The 23,224-nt window shown below is 50.3% G+C and overlaps 1 protein-coding gene across 1 annotated transcript in view; it reads right to left on the bottom strand.

Moving 5' to 3' along the window:
* Positions 1-23,224, bottom strand: part of CMIP (c-Maf inducing protein) — a 230,371-nt gene that overhangs the window by 53,701 nt on the left and 153,446 nt on the right. Inside the window, exon 3 of the mRNA XM_008139702.3 lies at positions 21,971-22,021. Coding sequence (XP_008137924.1) covers positions 21,971-22,021 — 51 coding nt within the window. The remainder of the gene's footprint in view (positions 1-21,970; positions 22,022-23,224) is intronic.

Consider the following 23,224-nt stretch of genomic DNA (forward strand, 5'->3'; position numbering starts at 1 on the left):
GGCACGTATAGGCATCATCTCGTTCCATCCTCACAGTAACCCCAGGAGCTGGGGGCTTGCCACAGGCAGAGCAGCCCTGGGAGCAAACGCTAAGACAAGGCCCAGGTGCAAATGGTTTATTTATCTGAGAGGCACTGGAAGATCCATCAGTGCATGGTGGGAAGAGAGACTGGGAAGAGAAGGCAGTAAATTAGCAGGCATCATCAAGCGTTATGACGGGACAACTGGCAACGTTACCCACTGTGGGAAGGTGCTGAATCCACCGGGATCCCTAGGAGACGGTTAGATCATGCATTAGAGCTGATCCACCCAAGGAGCAAGGAAGCTGCAGCATCTATTCACTAGTTTCCTGGACACCCCAGTGGCTGCCCTGTGCCCTGTGCCCCGGCCAATGTGCTTCCACAGCCAGAAACACACATGCCCCTGGCAGAGTTCACAGTGAGCATCCTTCAGAGCAGTGATGCTAAGGGGGTAGGGGGAGTGCCTGCAGCTTCTCTACAGGACTCTAGTATCCTGCTTACACACAAGGGTACTATCATGGCCAGAGAGGTGACATGACTTGCCTAGGGTCACGCAGCTAGAAAGGGCAATTCAAGAGACAAAACCGGCTTTGGTAGACTTCAGATGCCCCCTCTTTCTAGCACATCAGCCAGGGCTGGCACAGATGGTGGAAAGGGACAGATTCGTCCAGACACACTGTGAAGGGGTCAAGAATGATGGTGACATGGGGTGAAGGCCAGGAAGTCCATGAGGCTCTGAGAGCCAGGGCCCGGGTGACCAGGGAGCGGAGGAGCTGCAGGAGGGGCTGGCGGGAAAGCAGGTGGACAGTGAGGCTGTGATGTCATGGTCATGGCTATGGGCAGGCCACTGGTCCCCATAAGAGGCTTTGAACTCCGGGACAGGCTGCCACAGGCAGAGGGAGGCCTGTCCAGCACCACAAGGGCCCAGTCACTGCCTTGGGTGACAAATTAGTTCATCTCAGGAACTCTGGTGAGCTCATCTGGTAATGAATCACGGGGCTGGGCTGGGGACACCTCCGAATGCTGGCTTCCAGGCTCTCAGGAGCCTAGCCCTCAGCTTTGCGGTATGGTTCTCCCACCGAGCCCGCTTTCCCAAAGGGGTGGGTTACCTCTTACCACGTCCAGAGTGAATGGGCTGCTGGAATCCTTTGACAGGGGACTTCAAACTGTCTCCCTGCTTGTTTTTGTGCTAAGAAGCCAAGAATGATCTTAAATTATTTAAGGGTTATGAAAACAAATGCAATAGGAATCAAATGTGGCCCAAAAAGCCCCAAATATTTACTATCTGGCCCTTCAGAGAAAAAGTTTGCTAAGCCCCAGCTGAAAAGGTCAAACCCCAGCCTAGCGGTAAATGCATAGTGCTGCTCGACATTATGAGCCATTGGGGGGACACAGGTCCAAACCATAAAGAGACACTACTTCACCCCCAGCAGGCTGTTATTAACCAGAAAGACAGACGATACCAAGTGCTGGCGAGGAGGTGGAGAGACCAGGATCCTCGTGCAGTGCTGGTGAGAACGTAAATTAGCTCAGCATTACGGGGAAAAAGTTTGACAGCTGCTTAAATCATTAATCATGAATTTATCATGTGACCCAGCAATTAATTCTGTTCCTAGAAATCTACTCAAAAGCACTAGAAACAGACTTTATATAAAAGACACGCATGAGTGTACACAGCAGCATTATTCCCAAGCTGGAAACGACCCACATGTCCATCAACTGATGAATGGATAAGCCAGATGTGGTCTATCCAGACAATGGAATAGTATTTGGTAGTAAAAAGGATGGAACTGCTCATTCATGCTACAATATGGATGAACCTCACAAATGTCATGCTAAGTGAAAGAAGCCAGATACAAAAGACATACATAGATTCCTCTTATATGAAATGTCTGAAAAGACAAATTTATAGAGACAGAAAGTGGAATGGTCATTGCTGGGGAAAGGTGGGTGGCAATGCTCTAAAACTGGGTTGTAGTGATGGCTGCACACCTCCATAAATTTGCTAAAATCACTGAATCGCACACTTAAGCCAGGTGAATTCTATTGTATATAAATTATATCTCAATTAAAGTATGTAAAGAAAATCCCAGCCTAGGCAGGCAGAGGAGGACACCAGACAAAGCCAGGGGCAGTATGGTTTAGTGGTTGAGCACACAGGTTTTGCCATCAGCAGACTTCAATTCAATTCTACACTTTACTTCATCCATCCATCCATCCATCCACCCACCCACCCACCCATCCACCTATTCATCCATACAGTCACTCATCCACCCATCCACTCATCCATCCATCCATCCATCCATCCGCTCACCTACCTACCCATTCACACTTATCCATTCACTCATCCACCCACCCAACCATCCACTCATCTACCCATCCATCCACCCACTTACCTACCCAGCCACCCACCCACCCATCTATTCATCCATCATCCATGCATACATCACCCATCCATCCATCTGTCCAACCAATCAAACAACAAAAATTACAGGGAACCATCAACTATAATGTGCCAAGCACTGTGTTAAGTACTAAAGTGAACAAAACAGGCCGGTACTCATGGATTTTAGTCTATTATTTGTATCTACTTTCCTCATCTGCAATGTGGGATGAGAATAACCAACATCAAAGGCATGCCGTTCTATTCCATGAAATAATATATATAAAGCACGCAGTACCCATCCTAGCTAAACAGCAGCTCTCATTGTTATCACGTACCATGTCCTAGGAATGAATGGTCTAACGCAGGCAGGACTCAGGAGGGCTCCCGGCATCTGTGACTAAGCCCTACCAGCTCCTGAGACAACAGCCAGCAGGAAGAGCCTGCTGCCTCCCAGGAGGAAGAGTCACTCCATTGCAGTTCTCACCCTCTTGTCAGGGAGGGGATGTTACCTTGGCAACATCCGCCATCTCTCCGGCAACAGCTCCTACAGCAGGCAACCAGACACGCGGGTTCTTTGGCCTGGGAGGGCAGAGCCTGCTGGCTCCTCCAGAGGAGACGAGCTGTCACCAGGAATGTGTCCCCCACCAGGGAAGGCGTGACTCAGAATGTGCTGGAAGCATGCCTCCCAATGACGGGCTGCTGCTCCGCTGCTTGCCGCAGCCTCCCCGGCTCAGCTCACACCAGCACGCATGCTCCCACCCCGTCATTAAAGGAAGGGCTGCATGGCGCTCCTGGAGCCGCAGAGAAAAAACGAGCCAAGGAGGAACCGACTGGCTTTTAGAATTTCTTCTCATTGAGATCCCAAAGCTTTGCTGCCACCATCCCCATGTGGCTACTTACATTTAACTTAATTAAAGTGACCTACGACTAAACAATTAGTGCCTCAGTCCAACTAGCCACGTTTTAGCTGCTCAACAGCCACATGTGGCCAGGAGCTGCCATGGTGGACGGTGCAGAGAGAGGGCACTTTCATCACCACAGAAGTTCTCTGGGGCGGTGCTGTCCTCGAGCGTCGGAGTCCCCTCTGTCACCTCACCCCAGAGGACCAGCAATATGCTTGTTGCTTCCTCCCATGACTCAGGCAAGGCTATTTGCTGGGGCCAGTATGTGAGCTGTACCTTGTCCATCTGCCCAGCCCTCCAACTTGCCCTCCAGGTGTACAGGCTGCTGTCCCAAACGTCCTTGCTCAAGTAGGGAGAATGACCGGTTGGCGACTTCTCTGGGCTTCCCTGATTCCTGGACGCCTTTGACCTGCTCACATCTTCAAGGCTCTGAGGTTGCCAGGTAACTCACCATCCCGCCAAGCCAGGGTGGGCGCAACATTTTTGGCCTTCTCTTTAGTCCTCCAGGAGGGCTTCCCCTAAATCCTTTTGGCATCAAAGGTCATCACTTTGTCTTCAGATACAACCCAGGCCTGTGAGCAGTCCATGTGTGTCAGCCCCAAACTGCCCATCTGGCCCTCAGGTCTTAATCATCAACCTCAGACCAGCTCAGAGCCTCTCAGCTTACCTTGTGGCCTCCCCACAGAACCCCTAATTTACCCAGTCCAATTTCTCAACTATTACCTGCTGGCCTAACCAATGGACAGAGGCACTAATCAATGATTACCCTCTGGGGACTTGGGGTTTTCAAGATAAGCATAGGGACACCTGCTCTGGGCATTGACTCTATGGAGGGAAAAGAGGCGGAGGAAACAACACAAAATGAGACCCAGCCCACCTGTCAGCTGGAGCATATGGCACAGCTCAATTCACTCTAAGAAGCCACTAATTACAGTAACACTGACGACCACTCATCCAGTGCTTACCGTGGTCCAGGCACAACCACAATGGATGATGACAAGTGACGTAAGAGTGTAATTGTTAACACTTTTGGAGGGCTCTCCATAAGCCGGGCCCAATGCTAAGCACTTTGTATAAAATAATTTTCTTAATCCTTACAATGTGACTCACAATACGAATGGTATAGTTAGCCCCATTTTACAGAAAAGAAAACTGAGGCTCAGAGAGTTTAAGTCATGTCGCAAGAGCCAGAGCTAGAATGAGGACCCAGATCTAGTTTTCAATCCTGAGCACCCAACTACCATGCCACTCTGAGAGGCACACTGGAGTGCTTTCTCTGCCCTGAGGGATGCTGCTACCTCCTGCTGAAACAACAAGAAGTCTTTTAATTGGAAAGTTGAACTCCGAAAGTGTATATGGAACCAAAAACCCCAAATAGCCACAGCAATCTTAAGAAAGAAGAACAAAGTTGGAGGAATCAGAATACTAGATATCAAGTTATACTACAAAAAAAAAAAGCCACTGTACTCAAAACAGCCTGGTCCTGGCACAAGAACAGGCATAAAGATAAATGGAACAGAATAGAGAATCCAGAAATTGACCCAGGCCATTATGCTCACTTAATATTTGACAAAGGAGGCAAGAGCATACAATGGGGTAAAGACAGTCTCTTCAATAAATGGGGTTGGGAAAACTGGACAGGTACATGAAAAAAATGAAACTAGACCACCAACTTACACCATACACAAGAATAAACTCAAAATGGATAAAAGACTTAAATATAAGTCGTGAAACCATAAAAAATCTTAGAAGAAACTATAGGCAGCAAAATCTGAGACATCTCTCATAGTAATATGTTTTCTGATACATCTCCTAGGGCCATGGTCAGCAAACTGCGGTTCACGAGCCACATGTGGCTCTTTGGCCCCTTGCATGTGGCTCTTCCACAAAATACCACAGCCTGGGGGAGTCTATTTTAAAGAAGTGGCATTAGAAAAAGTTTGTTTAAAAAATTTGGCTCTCGAAAGAAATTTCAATCGTTGTACTGGTGATATTTGGCTCTGTTGACTAATGAGTTTGCCGACCACTGTCCTAGGGCAAAGGAAACCAAGGAGAAAATAAATGGAATACATCAAAATAAAAAGCTTCTGCCCAGTAAAAGAAACCATCAGCAAAATGAAAAGGGAACCCACAGAATGGAGAATATATTTGCCTATGATACATCTGCTAAGAGGTTAATTTCCAAAATATACAGGGAGCTCATACAACTTAACAAAGGAAGACAAACAATCCAATTAAAAAATGGGCAAAGGACCTAAATAGACACTTCTCCAAAGTGGACATACAGAAGGCCAAGAGACATATGAAAAATGCTCAAAGTCACTAATCATCCGAGAGATACAAATCAAAACGACAATGAGGTACCATCTCACACCTATCAGAATGGCTACCATCAACAAAACAAATGACAAGTGCTGGCGAGGATGTGGAGAAAAAGGAACCCTCGTGCACTGCTGGTGGGAATGCAGACTGGTGCAGCCACTGTGGAGAACAGTATGGAGTTTCCTCAAAAAAATTAAATATGAAACTGCCATTTGACCCAGTGATCCCACTTCTAGGAATATATCCTAAGAAACTAGAAACACCACTCAGAAAGAATGTATGCACCCCTCCGTTCATAGCAGCACAATTTACAATAGCTAAGATCTGGAAACAGCCCAAGTGCCCATCAGCAAATGAGTGGCTAAAAAAGCTGTGGCACATTTACACAATGGAATACTACGCAGCTGTAAAAAGAACTCTTACCATTTGCTACAGCATGGAGAGCATTATGCTAAGTGAAATAAGCCAGTCAGAGAAAGATAAGTATCACATTATTTCCCTCACATGCAGAATCTAATGAACAAAATAAACTGATAAACAAAACAGATCCAGAGATATATAAGTATGGAACAGACTTTCGAACCCTAGAGGGAAGAAGTGGGAGGGTGGGAACAGATCAACCAAAGAACTTGTATGCATATATGCATAATCCATGGATACAGGCAATAGGGTGGTGAAGGCCTGGGGCGGGGCAGGCTAGAAGAGGTCAATGGGGGAAAAAGAGGGACATAGTAATACTTTCAACAATCAAGATTACTAGTAAAACAAACAAACAAACAAACAAATTGAAGAGTTGAGCTTTGCCTCCCTGGCTGCCCAGTGACAGTTCCAGACTGGCTGCAGCTGGGTGCCAGATGACATCTACCTGGAGAGCCGGGTCCTGGGGAGACAGGCAATTTGTTTGAAAGAGGGGAAAGTGCCTGAGCACTCAGCTCCCCAAGTGCCCACTAGAGGCGATGTCACTGCGGTCATTACCACTTCCAAGGAAACAGCAGGAACTCAGCAGTGTCCATCTCTGGGCATCAGCTGGTTGCCCAGACAACTGTGCATCTGCTGGTAAGATGAACTGGCCTTGGTACTAGTCTCTCAGCTGGGTGCCACATCCTACCTGGCACTTAGGGCCTGCTGCACCCTTGGCAAAGTCGAATCACCACATGGTTCTGTTAGACTACATTTAAAAATTGTATGGGACTGTTTTTCTCACTGACTCTCTGGGCTCCTTGGGGCCTTGTCTGTTTCTTTACTGTTTTGTGCAGTCACTGGAACTACTTAGGGCATAAGGAAGGTGCTTTCAGTGTTTGTAAAAGGGAGGAGAATAAAAATCAATAATAATGGCTAACATGTATGAAGTACTTGTGCTGTGTTAGGCACTGCACCCAGTCCTTTAGCCCTCCCAGTGCTCCTCAAAAGCTCCTGTGGGCAGGAACCACGGCGGGGAGGGATGAGGGGAAGAGGAGCCAGATTCCAGCTCAGAGTCGGGGGATGGGAGGCCTGGGAGTCTGCACTTATAAGTAGTGTCCAGATAAGAACGATTGGTCAGAATCCCACCTTCTTAGAAAGAGCTGGAGGGCAGCTGAGATCTTTGTTATCTTTGACTTTTCAGTGTTCTAGTAGATTATCTGGTTTTTGAAATAATACATGCTCATTGATAAACGAGGATTGTACAGAACAGGGGTAGGGAAGAGATAAAGGGCACAGGAACTGTCATGTGAGCTTACAACCTGCACATTTGTATGCTGGTGACTATCATGTCATAGATTCTCTTTCTGTGCATACACACACACACACACACACACACACACACACACACACAACCTGCACATTTATATGCTGGTGACTATCATGTCATAGATTCTCTTTCTGTGCATACACACACACACACACACACACACACAACCTGCACATTTATATGCTGGTGACTATCATGTCATAGATTCTCTTTCTGTGCGTACACACACACACACACACACACACACACACAGCCTGCACATTTGTATGCTGGTGGCCATCAACACACACACACACACACACACACACACACACACCAGTATAAAAGTGTACATACATTTAGCCCCTCTCATACATGTTGGCTTTCTTTAACTGCACCCCCGAATCCATGCTAACACTATGACATATATTGAGGTTTCACAAACTTTTTCTCTGAAGGGCTAGGTAATAAATATTCCAGGCTTTTCCAGACACACCCTGCTGTTGTGGCGTGAATTGGTGGGGCCAGGTCCCCATAGAACGCTTCTTTAGAAAAGCAGGTGGTGGGCTAGACAGTTAGCTGACCCCTGGTACCTATCAGTTCAGATCTTTCTCCGCAGTCAGATAGAGTATAATCAAACACAAGCGGACAGAGAGATTGATTTTGTCCTCAGCTTTGTGGCTTTGTTCTTCCTGTTTTACAAAATGGCCTCACATTATACCCAGGTCTCTGAATCTTTTTTTTTTTCTCAACCAGGTGGAAGTCGATCTGTATCAATTAATGTAGATTTTCCCATGCTGTGTTTCAGTAAACCACCTTCAATACCGCATGGGCAACGGGAGTGTATATACATTTAGAAAATGAAAACAAAGCAAAAAGAAAACCTACCCCCTGCCCTCAGCCTCTGTGCAAACCCTCGCACAGGTCTTCCTGGCAGTCAGACGCTGAGGCCTTCAGATGCTGTGACCACGATACCTCAGTGACGGGGCGCTCCCCTCCTGGGGAGCTCTTTCTCAGGGGCCATGTCTGAGTTAGCCCCATCAGTCCAACACATACCTCCAGGGTCCCCAAGGACACGCACAGCCCACTTGTCCTCCCCAGTCTTTCAAACATCCAGAGACTTGCCCTGCCTCGCCTTAATGATCAATGCGACACAGTCACTCCACACCCAAGGCGTGGTGGAGATCCCACATTCAAAGCTTCCTGTGTAAGAAGATCCTGTTATTTTCCAGTGACGTACGGGGCTGGGAGCCCCGTGCAGAACCCAAACCCAATACTGAAGACTGCAGGGCAGACCTCTCATTAACCATTAATAGGAAATGCCATTTTCTGAAGAATCGCCCCCCTCCTAGTCCCCGAGTCATAGCAACCCACCAAATAAATTAAAAACACACAAATACTGTACCAGGGGCTGCTCTTCCTCTGCCATGTGGGAGGCATCGGCCCCTGGTGAGCTTCGCTGTCCTGAGCTGCAGACACCAGCACAGGGCGGTCTCTTCTGGGCCAGATAAAAGGAAATCTCTATCCCAAATAAGGAGTTCCCGCTCGGCCTCAAGACGGTAGCGCAGCATATCAACGGGAGCCTCGGCTGTTTATTTGACTAAGAACTTTATCTAGTGCTTCCAGTACTTCCAAGGACACCCGACCTGTTCATCCCTGTGCTAGGGGAGCCTCCATTCCCCGTTGGGCTGTCGCCTCTCGGCTGCAGCCACGGCTCCTCTACAAAGGGCCTTGGAAGAGGATCCAGTCCCCTGACAAATTCATTTACAGCTGATCCCCAAGGTGAGTGTTAGCATGGATTCGGGGTGCAGTTAAAGAAAGCCAACATGTATGAGAGGGGCTAATCTGGGGTAAGGCGTACCCCGCCCTCCCGGGTGGGCCCGGGGAGAGGCAGGGTTTGCAGGGGCCGCTCCTTCCTTGCCGAGGAAGGTCTCTCAGGCACACAGAGAACTCTACTTGCCCAGGGGAAGTCCAAGGTGGAGCCTGGGAGTAGGACTTGGAGGGTGTTCATCGTGGCGGTCTGTTACCTGCATAAATGGAGGAGATGCTCGCAGAGTAATCCAAAAGCTGCAGATGCAACCAGCCACCTCTGCTTGACCACAGGTCCAGAGGGACCCAGCAACAGGGCCCGCTGGACACAGAAGGAGGCTCGGGCCTGGGTTTGAATTCTGGCTCAGACACATGGGAAAATTTAGTCTAAAGTCAGTTTTCTCATCTGTAAAATGGGGATATAATCGCCACCTCTCAGGGACATTGTATGGCCTAAATAAGATAACACAGATGAAAACCAGTAGGAGCCCAATTAATGTCTATTGCTCTTTCTTCAAACTATTACAGTGGTTCTTCGTCTGGGCTGTGTATCAGAATCAGCCCAGGGGCATGTAAAACACAGCTTGCTGTACTCTCCTCCCCTACCTTTAAGTTTATGAAACTAAGATTTGTGTTTCTAGTAGGTTCCCCGATCCTGCAGATGCTGCTGTTCTGAGAACCCACTTTGGGAACCACTGAACTGTCAGTTCAGAACCTCTGGGTCTATTATGGCAGGAGGCCTGGGAGGAGATGGGGACCATCCTGGATTGAGAGCTTAATGCAGACGTTGACAAAGGCTTCAAGAGTCCATAGATAGATGCCAAAGGGCAGCTCAGGCTGAGTTGGCCCCTGACCTCCCACATGTGCTTTCTGGATTCCATGCTCACTCCCGGACATCTGCTCCAGCCCAGATATCAGATTTAGCTCATTCTGCCAAAGGGTCTTTCCAAGCACCTTTCTGGCCCAGCCAGCCCCCACCCAACAACAAACCTTCCTGCCACCACAGTCAGAAGGCTCAGTCAGGGGGAGTGTCAGGTCCCTCTAGAGGGGCTCTCTGTCCATTTCAGGGCTTTCTGCAAAAGTAATAATTGGTTCTAAGAAGGCACCAGGGTCCCCTGGGAAGCAAGACTACGGTGGTTCTGCCTTTGTCTCCTGGTCAATTAGCGTCTCACCCAAATACATTTCCACCCGGAGACTTGAGCTGGCTGCCCCACTGGGGATATTCTCATCACTGGGTGCAGCGAGGACCTAACTCCTCTGTGGGGACAGGCACTGCTCTTTTTGGAGTCTCTGTTTGGCTTCGTCGCCAAGCCAACAGGAGGCAGGAGCCTCAGGACAAACACAGAAGGGCAGGCCACCTTCCCCTCCAAGGCTGGATCCCTGCCATGGCCCCACCCAAACACTGACCGCACCCCCATCCCAGGGGTGCACTGCCCACCGCCCAGCTCCAAAAGGGACCCACTGCAGACTTCTGTAGAAGAACAAAAGGTCTTGCTAGTCAAGATACTGCCTCATATTTATGTTTTAAAGACTTCTTTAAAGAGAAAGAGAGAAAAAAGTTCTGTCTTAAAGGGCAGAAAACAAGTTCACCCACAAACTGTTTACGTGAAAAAACTTCCTTGTATGGTTCGTGACTCATCAGCCCCCACCAAGGCATGCGTGGGATGACACGCGAAAGCTCTGTCCCCCCCTTCCTTGTCTGGAAAAAAAGCAACTACCCACAATGCACTTCTCTCCTGGCCGTTTGAAGAGCCGGCTGTCATACACCACTCCTGAGGCCCTTCACACAGGAGGTGTGGGGGTGTCTGGGATATCCCCGAGCCCAATGCTGGCTTTCTGGTGGGAGCCGGAGAAGCCCTGGCTGGGGCAGGGGGGTGCAGGGAAAGGTTTGGGTCCCAGTAACAGGGCACGGGCCCAGTTCCTCCACTGTGTCTTGAGGCAGCTCATTCCTCCCCCCACCCTCCACTCCTGGCACCCTGACTTCAAGCTCTTGACCTTTCAAATGGGGATGGTTAGAGGGACCCAAAAGGTGAGGATAAGGCAGCAAGGTGCCCCTTGTTGCCTGTAACCCAGTGATGGTAGGTGTTCGATAAATGCCTGTCCTTTTTCTCAGAAACTTAGTTTCCCCATCTGGACAACAGTTTTTTGTTTTATTGATTTCAGAGAGGAAGGGGAAAGAGAAAGAGACAGAAACACCAATGATGAGAGAGAATCATTGATCGGCTGCCTCCTGCACACCCTACACTGGGGATCGAGACCAAAACCTGGGATGTGCCCTGACCGGGAATCAAACCATGACCTCCTGGTTCATAGGTCAATGCTCAACCACTGAGCCACGCTGGGTGGATTGGACAACAGTTTTACTGAAAGATCTAAAGTCCCATCCAGCTCGACCCCTGTCTGAATGGAACACTACAAAAGTGTAAAAAAGAAAGAAGGAGCTCTGGCCAGTGTGGCTCAGTTGGTTGCTGGTTTGATTCCTGGTCAGGGCACATGCCTGGGTTGCACACTCAATCCCCGGTAGGGGGCATGCAGGAGGCAGCCGATCAATGTTTCGCACTCACCGCATGTTTTTCTCTCTCCCTCTCCTTTCCTCTCTCTCTAAAAATCAATAAAAAATCTTAAAAAAAAAAAAAAAAAAAGGAACAAAGGAGACCTGTACAGGTTGTTATGGAAAGCTTGCCACCATATGTAATTAAAGGGTGAAGAAGCAAGAACCACAACAGTGTGGGAAATAAAACCTTAGGAAAGGCCCCGTGGGATGCTAACAGGTCTGCCTTTGGGAAAATGGACTTGGGGGAGGAGAAGACCCTGCTTTGTACATGTTTCTGTACTTCTCAGAATTACCACATACATGCATAACTTTTTGACTTAAATGTTAACAGAGGATGCCTGGGGGAGGGAAGAGGGGTGACTGGAATGGGGGCATGAGGGAATTTTCTGGGGTGATGGGAATTTGGGTGGAGGTTACCCAGGTGAATACAATAGTCAAAACTCACCACACCCAACAGTTAAGATGTGTTCATGTTGTTACATATAAATTATAGATCGATGTTTTAACGCTAAAGTGTTAACAGAGGTTTATGGACAGTGGGAATTTTTTAAGTTCACTTTGTCCTTTACAGTATTAAAAGAAAACCTTAATAAATGTGATTTTTTTAAATACCCGTGCCTTGCGATTCTAATACACGGCTGGCTGGTGTGTAAATTTGGATCGTCACTTTGGAAAACCACTGGGCAGCATCCATTAAAGGGGATCCTTTGCCGGCCCAAGGGTCTATGCGCAGTAGGATGTGGACATATGTTCACCAGAAGGCATGTTTCAAATGGTTCTATTGGTAATAGCCAACTGGAAATATCTATCTATAACAGAATGAACAAATGAACAACCTAACCTATTCATTCAACAGAACACCGTACAGCGAAGTGAATGAATAAATGTTTGCTACACACAACAGCACGGATAAATATTATAAACTTAATTTTGAGCCAAAGGAGTCCAGCATAAGAGTTCAGCCTGCATTACTCTATTTGTACAAGGTTCAGATACATGAACACTAATCTATGTTGCTAGAGGCAGGATCGTGGTTTCCTGTGGTGGGGGTTGGGTCGGGGGCATAGGGACCGGAGGCAGGGTGAGGGGGCTCCTTGGAAGTGCTCTGTGTCTTGATCTGGGTGCCCGTTACCAATTCTGTGAGAACTCACCCAGCACTATTCTTTTGATCTGTGCACTCTTCTCTATGCATGTTATCCTTTAATGAAAATTTATTTTTAAAAACACAGATAAAAATGTCCCATGTCTATTACAGAGCGGGGAAAGTGGCGATTGCTGCAAAGGCTTGATGCTTGCCTCTGCCTCTGTGGGGACTCCATGCCTACGCTCCCACTCTCTCCAGGTCCACGGTGGTGCCACCTCCCATCAGCAGGAGGAGGCTGGGTTCAGAGACCCACCTTGCTGGTTCTAGCTGTGCACCGTGGACAAGCCCTTTGCCTCTCTGCTCCTCCTTCAAGATGAGTATAACTAAACTTTGACAAGGTTGCAAGAGACCACACACGAGAGCCCCCAGCATAGCACCTGGCGTCAGTAGTAATGACTGTTCTCTTCATCTGCAGTAAAGTAAGCCCACGAGAGCGTGAGCTCTGCTCCCCAGGCTGCCCGGCCCTCTGCCACTTGCTAGTTTCAATCCCTGAAGCCTGCCTTGTTATCAGTTACAGGTCCCCGATGATGCACGGAAGGCCATGAGCTGTGGCTGGGAGTGGCTGAAGACTGTGGCCTTCCCAGGGGACCGGCAGCCTGGGCCCCCGTGGCCTCCCCTGGGTCCCATGAGCTTCAGTGCTGATGGGGCCTGGCTGGACTCGCCTCTGTAAGGCCTCTGCTTTCGGGCTCAGCGCCACCACCGGCTGTACCTCCCGCTGAGGCCCCTCCAGAAGTCTTGGGCTGTGGTGGGCCCCCTGCCTCTGGGGTAAGCCCCTTCTTTCACAGGGCTCCACAGAATCCCTTGATCCCCTCTGAGGGGGTCACAAAGCCGTCTTTCATCAAGCTCCAGAAATTAATCTCAGTGGGATTCCTGCCTTTCGACCTGGATGAAGCCGACCTGTGGCTGGGCCACCAAGAGCACTGAGGCCACCGCTCGTCCGTCCATCCTTTCCTGCCTCCCTGCTTTACCCTCCTCCTCAGAGGCAGGTCAGCTGACACTCATGACCACAGGACCAGGAGGTCACGAAAGCAGGGATGGTGGCAACTTTCACTCCCTCTATCAACTTCCTCTATCGGGTGCTGTGCTGAGAAAAGGTCTGTCTCAGGGGAAAGGAGTACAGTGATTGATTAGTGATGCCTGCCACGGGCTCCCTGCGGGGTGGGTGGCACGGATGCTATGCACGTGCCCTTTCTCTAGAGCTGCTTCTGGAACTTTCCTACACAAAGGGAAACAGGGTCCTTAATAGTTAAAGAAGAACAGGATTAATTAACATTGATCTAATACTTACATGGCAGGTGATGTCCTAAGTTCTTTACAACTATTAACACATTTAATCGTCACAAGAACATAATGAGCTTGGTCTTACTGTGAACCCCATTTTATTTAGGAGGAAAAGGAGGAACATAACTGGTCCAGGGTCGCACCACCAGTAGTGGTGGTGGAGCCGGGATGTGAACCCAGGCAGTGTGGTCCAGAGCCCTCACCCTTAGGCATTATTCTTTGGGAGCAAACTGGCACTATGTGGTAAGAGCCACCAGAAACTACCCCACCTCTGCCCACTGCCCACTTCCCACTGTTCTGGAAATCTGCCCTAAAAAATCTTCCAAAAGCCCTCGCTGGTTCGGCTCAGTGCATAGAGCGTCAGCCTGTGGACTGAAGGATCCTGGGTTCGATTTTGGTCAGGGGCACATGCCCGGGTTGTGGGTTTGATCCCCAGTGGGGGGCATGCAGGAGGCAACCGATCAATGATTCTCTCTCATTGATGTCTCTATCTCTCCTTCCTTCCTTTCTGAAATCTATCTACATCTATCTATCTATCTATCTATCTATCTATCTATCTATATCTATCTATCTATCATCTATATTTTAATCTTCCAAAATAAGTAAAAGCTTTGATACAGGGTGGGGATAGTCATGTCTGCATTATGTATAATGAGAAAAATGGGAACAGCCCAAGTGCTCAACAAGGGCGAGTCCATGGAGGCTTGTGCTAACGTGGACAAAACCTGGAAGGACATCTGCAAGAGTGAAGTCAAGTCATCGGGTGGGGACTGGCAGGAACAGAGCGGTGTTGCCCTTGATGTGGTTGTAAAGATGTTTTCATGACCAGTGTAAAAGGCAGCGAGAGAGCGGGAGACAGAAAGAGGAGGGCTGTGGGGCAGAGAGGGGCGAGGCCACCACGGAAGTGGTAGAAGGGGCCACCATCTTCCTTCCAGGCAAAGGGACATCCTGGCCACAGAGCTGAGCCCAGCCAGGAGCTGCACAGGAGGGCTGCGACCCAGGGCCAAGGGAAGTTAGAAGCAAGGCTAGGTCCGGCACACAGAGCCTTGATGCTGGAATCTGGGGACACCGGTGACGAGGTGTGTTTGGGGCAGATGTGGAAGCAGGGTGGTGAGCTTGACCCTCAGGTGGGGGAAGGGGTGGTCTGACAGTGTGCCACATGCATGATGGGTTAGGGCAATCAGCCCTTATCCAGGACAAGCAGGGGATCGCCAAGTCAGAGGTTAATTCACATCATCTCCAAGATGACGTCTGTGAGACTTAAGAGAAAAAATGTAAAGCCCTCCTGTAATGTCTCCCCAAGCAAAAATACCCAGGCCCTAAACACGCAAGTCACAAGAAAGGAAAGGCACCGAGGGGCTGGTCAGGGTATGAGGAACATCTGGTGTGTGCACACGTGGGCGCTCACACACGCGTGCAGGTGGAAGCCGTGTTCCCAGAGGTTAAGATCCCAGGTTCTGGAATCAGTTGAACTTGTATTCAAACCCATGCTCTGTCTGGCTGGTGTGGCTCAGTGGCTGAGTCTCAACCCATGAACCAGGAGGTCACGGTTCGATTCCTGGTCAGGGCACAATGCCCGGGTTGTGGGCTAGATCCCCAGTAGGGGGCGAGCAGGAGGCAGCCGATCAATGATTCTTTCTCATCACTGATGTTTCTATCTCTCCCTCTCCCTTCCTCTTTCTGAAATCAATAAAAACGTATTTAAAAAAACAAACAAACCCAAGCTCTGCCATGTAATAGTTGTGTGGCCTTGGGGTGCATGGCTTAACCTCTCAGCTTGTCTCCACATCTGTGAAATGGGGAAATGGGAGGACGTGGTCCCTCTTTAGGCTTTTGAGGATTCAACAGGGAGGCACCTGCTTGGCACAGGAGTGAGCGCCCGTCTAGGCTGGTGATGGCCACCTGCTGGCTTGTGTTGAGGGAGGGCTGCCTGCAGTCGCAGACTCAGGGCACATGTCGGGGGACATGCGCTCAGAGGGGTTTGCAGTTGGGTAGAGAAAGCTATCTGGGGGTCACAGTTACAGGACTAGAAGGAAAGGCCTTGGCCCAAGAAGGGACAGAGGGATGGGCCCAGGAGGAAGGTAGGAGTTGGGGGTGACAGTACCCAGAGGGTCCCACCCTTCCCCTATTTGCTCCCCCTCAGGGGAGGGCTTCAGCTCAAGGGCCTTTTGCTTTCTGCCCTGTTCCCCAGGAATCCTGGCACCAGCTGGGGCCTCTCCCCCTGCATGAATGGGGGTGAGGGGTCCAGCCCTCCCGAGGGTGGCCCGAAGAGAGAGAGAACCTAGGCTGCCAGGCCCATGGTCTTCGCCTCTGAGCGCCTGGCTCTTCACCTGCCCACTGGGGGTGCTGATGGTTTCTGTGCCTCAGTGGGGGCTCTGGGCATAGGATGGGCTCACCCAGGGCCCGGTGTGGGAGCTAGATTGTGACATCCTGAGGAGCCAGCTGTCCCTGGCAATGTCCTCTGTCTGCTTAGATTCTTGGTCCCCTCATCTATGAGATGGGGTAGCAAAGACGTTGCAGAGCCGTTACGAGACTGAGGTAGCTGACACGCCCGAAGTGCCAGGCACAGCAGTGCTCAAACCTGGTGAACACCCATGGCCCACCCTGGGCAGGGTCTCCTCCGGGTAGACTCTACCTTCCTCAGTTCTTACAGATGCCACAAGGGGCTCAGGAGGGGCTGGGAAGGGGCTGGTCCCACCCACCAATGCCGCATAGGAGACACACCAATAAGGGTGCCTTCGATGCTCCCACAGCGAGGCTCCTTTCAAAATACTTCACAAGTAACAAAGCATCCATCCTCACATCGACCCAATGAGCAAGGTACTACTATTATCCCCATTTCACAGAGGAGAAAACCGAGGCCCAAATAACACACTCCATACCCGATGCACTCTTAAAACAGTCACACACACACACACACACACACACACACACACACACACACACGCACCCCACATTCTTTCACCCTCCTACTGGGTACAGAGGAAGGACAGAGCTGGACTGGGGGAGGGGGGACCACACCGGAGGCTGTGCTGCCCCAGGGACTTGGGAAACCCTGCTGGGAGGAAGAGGCAGTGTGGCCCAGGCAGATGGCCAGGAGGGATGCAAACCTGGCTGGGATTTTCCCAGAACCAAGGACATTCCTCTGCCCGTAGCCTTGGGCAGGCCTTGTCTCACACAGTCTGCTCCTCTGCCCGCAGCACCCAGCCTCAGCCCCTGGGGCTGTTCTCTGTGACCCAGCTCCCCCAGGGGATGAAATCTGTTTAGTTTTCAAGACTTCTGGGCAATGGCTGAAGAAGCCCTTGACCAGGACAAGGCTGTTTTTCAGAGCTGGAGGCACCAGAGGTGCTGAGGCGGCAGGCTATCAAAGCAGGTGCATCTTGCTACTTGGGGTTCCTCCATGGGCCTGGTACTGTCTCCTCCCAGCTGGTAGTCTGGGCCTGTGGCCTCAAATCTTGGACACAGAAACAGGACAGTCTTCCCACAGCTTTGTACACACACACCCAGCTCTCACAGCCTGGCACTCACTCTGGGTCTCATCACACAAACCAGGCTGTTCCCTCACGGTCTTTACACATGGATAGGCCTGCCCTTCATGGCCTTGCACACAGACAGGCCTGTCCCCTCATGGCCCTGTGTACACATAGACATGCCTGCCCCTCATGGCCTTGTATACAGACAGGCCTGTCCCCTCGTGACCCTGTGTACACATAGACAGGCCTGCCTCTCATGGCCTTGTTCACCGACAGGCCTGTCCCCTCACAGCCCTGTGTACACATAGGCCTGTCCGCTTATGGCCTTGCACACAGACAGGCCTGTCTCCACAGGACCTGGCCTCTAAGGGACATCTCTGAGTCAGAAATAAGGCCTCATTAACGCTGTACAACTGTTTATGCTTCCATACCCTCAGGAATTGGCCTCAGGGGCTAAGCCACCAAACCAAATAGGGCTGGCCTCCCCAAGGAGCCTCGGGACACTGTGCCCTGCTCTACTGCATGCTGGGAGGGCTGGAGCTGCCATCAGCTGCCCAGAGTAACCTCTTCCCACCCGCCTTCCCTGTACCAGAGATGGTGGTTACCCTGCAGAGCTTTGAGGTGGGAGGGCGGAAGGCTAAGAGGAAGAAAAGAGCTGCTCAGAAGGGGGTGGGGGTGGGGCGCAGAGAAGGAGGTTCTGGGGGCTGGAACATTGTGGGTCACATACCACTTCCTCTTCAGGCTGGCCTTAGGCAAGTGACACAAATGTCCTCACACTGATACAAGATGATGCTCAAAACATAGTGCCCCAAGCTGAGAAAACACCCCGAATGGCCTGTGATGGCCTGTGACTGTAGGTGACGGCAGGTGAACATACCGGGATTCAAAGCTGCAGCCATTAAGACACAGGGGTTACCAGGACAGGGCAAGAACATTATACGGCTATTTTCTTTATTCCCAACACAGTGTGAGGTAGATGCCACAGCAGTGTTTCTCAACGTTTTTGTGTTACTGTCCCCTTTAGGAGTCCTTTTAGACATTCCCACACCCCATATGCCCTCCTGCCTTTGAAATTAAATACTAAAAAATAAGATTTTGTTGAACAGAGCTGAAGTTTGCAGGGCCCCATGCTACTGTAGTAACTTAAGGTTTTTAAAGGCCCAAACAACCAGTTCTGGCCTCCTTGGGGGCAATGCCACCCCTTATTGAGAATGCCCTAGAGCCGTGGTCGGCAAACTGCGGCTTGTGAGCCACAAGCGGCTCTTTGGCCCCTTGAGTGTGGCTCTTCCACAAAATACCACAGCCTGGGTGAGTCTATTCTGAAGAAGTGGCATTAGAAAAAGTTTAAGTTTAAAAAATTTGGCTCTCAAAAGAAATTTCCATCGTTGTACTGTTGATATTTGGCTCTGTTGACTAATGAGTTTGCCAACCACTGCCCTAGAGATACCAGTACTTCTTGATAAAAACTAACCAATGGGAACACAGTATTTAAGAAGTAACATTCTTTACAAATGGAAGAATATATGCTCTATGTGAACTGCAGCTACAACATGCAAATACATATTGGTGTAGGGAGAAAAAGACAAAACAACCTTTGGGAAATTTAAAAACTCAAGCTGAAGTTGTAGGATTTCTAAAGTCCTTAATTTTGATGTTCTATTGATTTTATTTTTTAGTTAAAGATATAGAAAAGGAAGAAAGAAAAAAAACCCCAAAACTGTTGATTGTGAAAACGAAGGAGAGAGTGGCTGCATGCAGAGGAGGTCACATCCTAAGTGGCTGCAGAGTCCAAAGCTCAGAATCAGCGCCGCTGGATTAAGCAGAAGGCTGGTCAGACCGACAGATCTGCACTGAAATCTGCTGTGTGACTATGGGCAGATCACTACACCTCTCTGAGCCTTGGCTCCTTCATTTGCTGAATGACAACAGCACCCAGAAAAGACCCAGCCATTCTTGGCACATTGTAGGAACTCAGTAACTGCATCCGAATTAATGAATACTTGCTAGAATCTATGCAGACCACAAGGCAAGTACGCTACAGAACCTGGATTTGAATCCTGGTCTCTAAAGTTCATTTGGCTAGCCAGCAGTGCCTCCAAAACACCTGTTTCTTTGCCATTTTAAAAGGAAGGAGAACATGCCTCTTCCATCTCACCAAAACTGGTGGCAAAGAGCCACAGGAATGAAATCAAGTTGCTGACACTGAGATACACTGCCACCTGGTGGCAGCATACCTAAAGTACTGGAGGGAGGGGAGATGGGGGGAGCAGGGGCAACTGTCAAAGGGAACAACCAGTATCTTACACATGCCCAAGACACACTCAGACGCTGACACAGTGAGAACAGAAGTCATCACCTACCACCACCTGGCAGGAGGGGCCACGCTGCCAGATGCTTGCTGGTTCCTTGACGCTTTGACTTGGGTTTCCTGGATACTTTCTTCCTTTTTTTTTTTTAAATAAATTTAACTGATTAAATTTAACAACCATAAACAAACCAAGCACCATTAATTGAGTGCAGAACTTCATGGGAACTGCTAGAAGCCTGTACTCGTTCAATCAATTATATGAACCTCACATACCATCCTTGACGGTTGAATGTGTCCATTTCAAGCTGCCACTTTCAGATCATCTTTCTAGCCAGTCAGTCTCCTGAAATCCAGCTTTCTATGCCCACCACCTCATTCATCTCTTGTAGCTGCATAACATTCACAAATTTCACAAGCTCTGCCCTTTAGATGTTGACATAAATCACTGCTGAAAAATATGCTGAGCAGGGCAGGGCAGAAAGCAGAGCTCTGTGGAATACACTAAAGACAGCCTCTCCCTCAACATTGATCTTGGCCACCTTTTCAATGAGGCGTTTTCCCAGCCTGTCAGGTAGGCTGTCTGTCTCTAAGTACTCTAGGCCCTGTCCTGAGCTAACAAAAAGCAAGGCAACCACTCGGTGAGGGCTCACATGGAAAACACGCATAGAGAATAAAGAAGGGGAGACTGGCCATTAAATGGCTTCCTCCTTCAGGGAACCCCTCCAACCCCCAACCCCCATCATCCCTGTTATCTTCCCTCCCTCTCACCTGTTCTGGCAATTAACTCCCATCCCCCCCCCCCCCCCCGCCCCCCCCCCCCCCCCCCCCAGCATGCCCTGCCTGTCCTGGGACACAGCCACGAAGAGCCAGGCCTTACGGACACTCTCCCTGGGAAGTCGAGCTCTCAGCAGTACCTGTTGACTCTGTGAGCAGGCATGTACCACCTTTCCTTTTCAGCTGCCACCCAGTGCTTTCCACCTACATTCAGACACCTACAGGTATGGGAGCTGGGCTCCAGTGTAGCCTCACCTTTCCCACACATGAAATGGAAGCAGTGATAGTAACTAGCCATATAAGGCTGAGGCAAGGGTGAAATGGACAGGATGGGCTTAGCTGCAAGTTCCTGGCACACAGTTGGTGCTCAATAAATGCCGGTCCTTTCCCTAAGCAGCCCCAATGTGGAGACATGCTCAGCCTCTGAGACTGCCCTATAGGCAACCAGGCGAGAGGCCCTGCAGCTGTCCGGGGAACCGAGAGGAGGGGCCCTCTCTGGGACCAGGAATGTAATTTTCCGGGGTTGTATTTCCGTCCTCAGCCTAGCTGTGACGACAGCCCCTCAGCGGCACGGGAGGAATTCTGAGTGTTCGTTCCCTTGGTCATTCCAAGATGGCATATGGCCTTCAACCCTGCACCAGGCCAGCCATTCACCCTCGTGGCTCTCCAGCTTACAGTACAACTGGAGCTCAGGGCATGCGCCGGTCATTCCAGCCATTCCCTGCTGCCTCTGCCCTTGTGGCCATCACAGCTTGTTCTAAACTAAAAGATCAGAAGACGGGAGGGCCAGGGAGGCGGGGGGCGGGGGGGGAAGCTGCCTGAGCCAACGCAGGACAGCAGGGTGGCAGGGTGGCAGGGCGTGGACTCCCCAGAGCGTTGGGAGGACCCTCGTCAGCAGCTCAGGTCCCTGGGTCTTGAAAGTGACCAGGAGAGGAGGAATTTCCCTTATGTGCTGGAAGGTTCTGGGCCACCCTATGCAGAGCTCGAACTGGGAAATCAGGCCAAAGAACCAGGCAACTGAAGTCCTGCCTTCCCCAGCCCTGTTCTGAGAGCAAGAGGTCCTGCATCCCTTTGTAAGGCAAGGAGCAAAGCCCAGGGCCCATGGGGCAGGGCTGCTGCTCTGGTGCTGAGGGGTGGGGGAGGGGGGTGGGGGAGGGGAAGGTATCAGAGGACAGAGGGGCGGGGAGAGCAAGAGATCTCCGCCTGCATGCCTCTGGGTACAGACCAACGTTGAGCCGTGCCCAGAAGAGAGGCGGCCGCCCCAAACAAGCAGCTGCGCCAGGACTTACCTTCCACTGCAGAGAATGGAACCACTGGTCCCGCAGGTAGCTGTTGGCAGCCTGCAACGACAAGAACAGGACAGCAAGGTCCGGTCACACACTTGTAGCATTTCAGAGCGTCTTACAGGCAAGCACACAAGCCCAGCCTGTCTGTCCAACAGGGTCTGCTCTGGGGTCCTAACAACCTTTAGAGGGATTCGCCAAGCTGAACCCTTTGGGTACAAAACCACAATAGAAGTGATAAGCAGGGTGACTTTTCTGAAATAAGGCCTCACTGCCATTGTATGCTATTTTACTGGGTAGGAGTGACCTCAGACACTGGTGGCTGGGAGAGCTTTACCTGCATGTGCATCAGGACTTATTTAGGATCACGGGAGGGAGGGGCCCAGATGAAGGGAAAGCGGCATGGTCGTGGGATGATGGTGGTGGGAGCTGTTTGGGTATCTCCTTTGTACCAAGCACTGCTCAGCCACCTGGAGGTTATTATCCACATAGTCCATCCTCAGCCTGCACAAGAGCTCTGCAAGGTGAGTGACACGTGCCCATTTCACAGAGGGAAAACTGAGACCCTAGATCTTACATCAGCTAAGTACCTTCAAACCCAAGCAGCCTGTCTTCCAAGCCTGTGGGCCGAACCACTGTGCCTCCTGCCCGCTTTGAACTCGGGCAGACCCGAGTTAGACATCACTGTGTGGAAAGCAAACCCTTCTTCTATCCACACCACCCTCGTCCAGAGACCCCAGGCAGCTCAGCCTCGATCTTCTCATCTGTAAAGACCCACAGACCCACAGAAATGTCAGGAGGACTGGAACCGATTCTTATAAAGCATCTGGAGAGAGCAGTGATGGGCAACCTTTTGAGCTTGGTGTGTCAAACTTCACCAAAAAACTGAGCATAACTCAGGTAGTGTGTCACTTTGAGGAAAAAAACATTATTTCGCAAATGTTTCATCCTCGGCATGCGGCCGCCTCAGCGGCCGCGTGTAATCAGAAATGGCTACGCGTGTCAGTGCTGACACGCGTGTCATAGGTTCCCATCACTGATCTAGGAGCATGCTGGGCACACAGCAGGTGGTCAAACAGAAATGCAGCCACTGATATTATTATCATCACCATCACAGACTCCTCTCAAATTAAATGCGGCCTGAGGATGGCCCTGTGAACTCTAGGACGTGTTGCTGCTGCTCTCAAACCCGGTTCCAGCAGGTTTGCTGATGGTGAAAGCAGCATTTGCGGCATCGTTAACGCACGCCAGACCCAGACT

The sequence above is a fragment of the Eptesicus fuscus genome, chromosome 21 (genome assembly GCF_027574615.1).
Source record: "Eptesicus fuscus isolate TK198812 chromosome 21, DD_ASM_mEF_20220401, whole genome shotgun sequence".
NCBI lineage: Eukaryota > Metazoa > Chordata > Mammalia > Chiroptera > Vespertilionidae > Eptesicus > Eptesicus fuscus.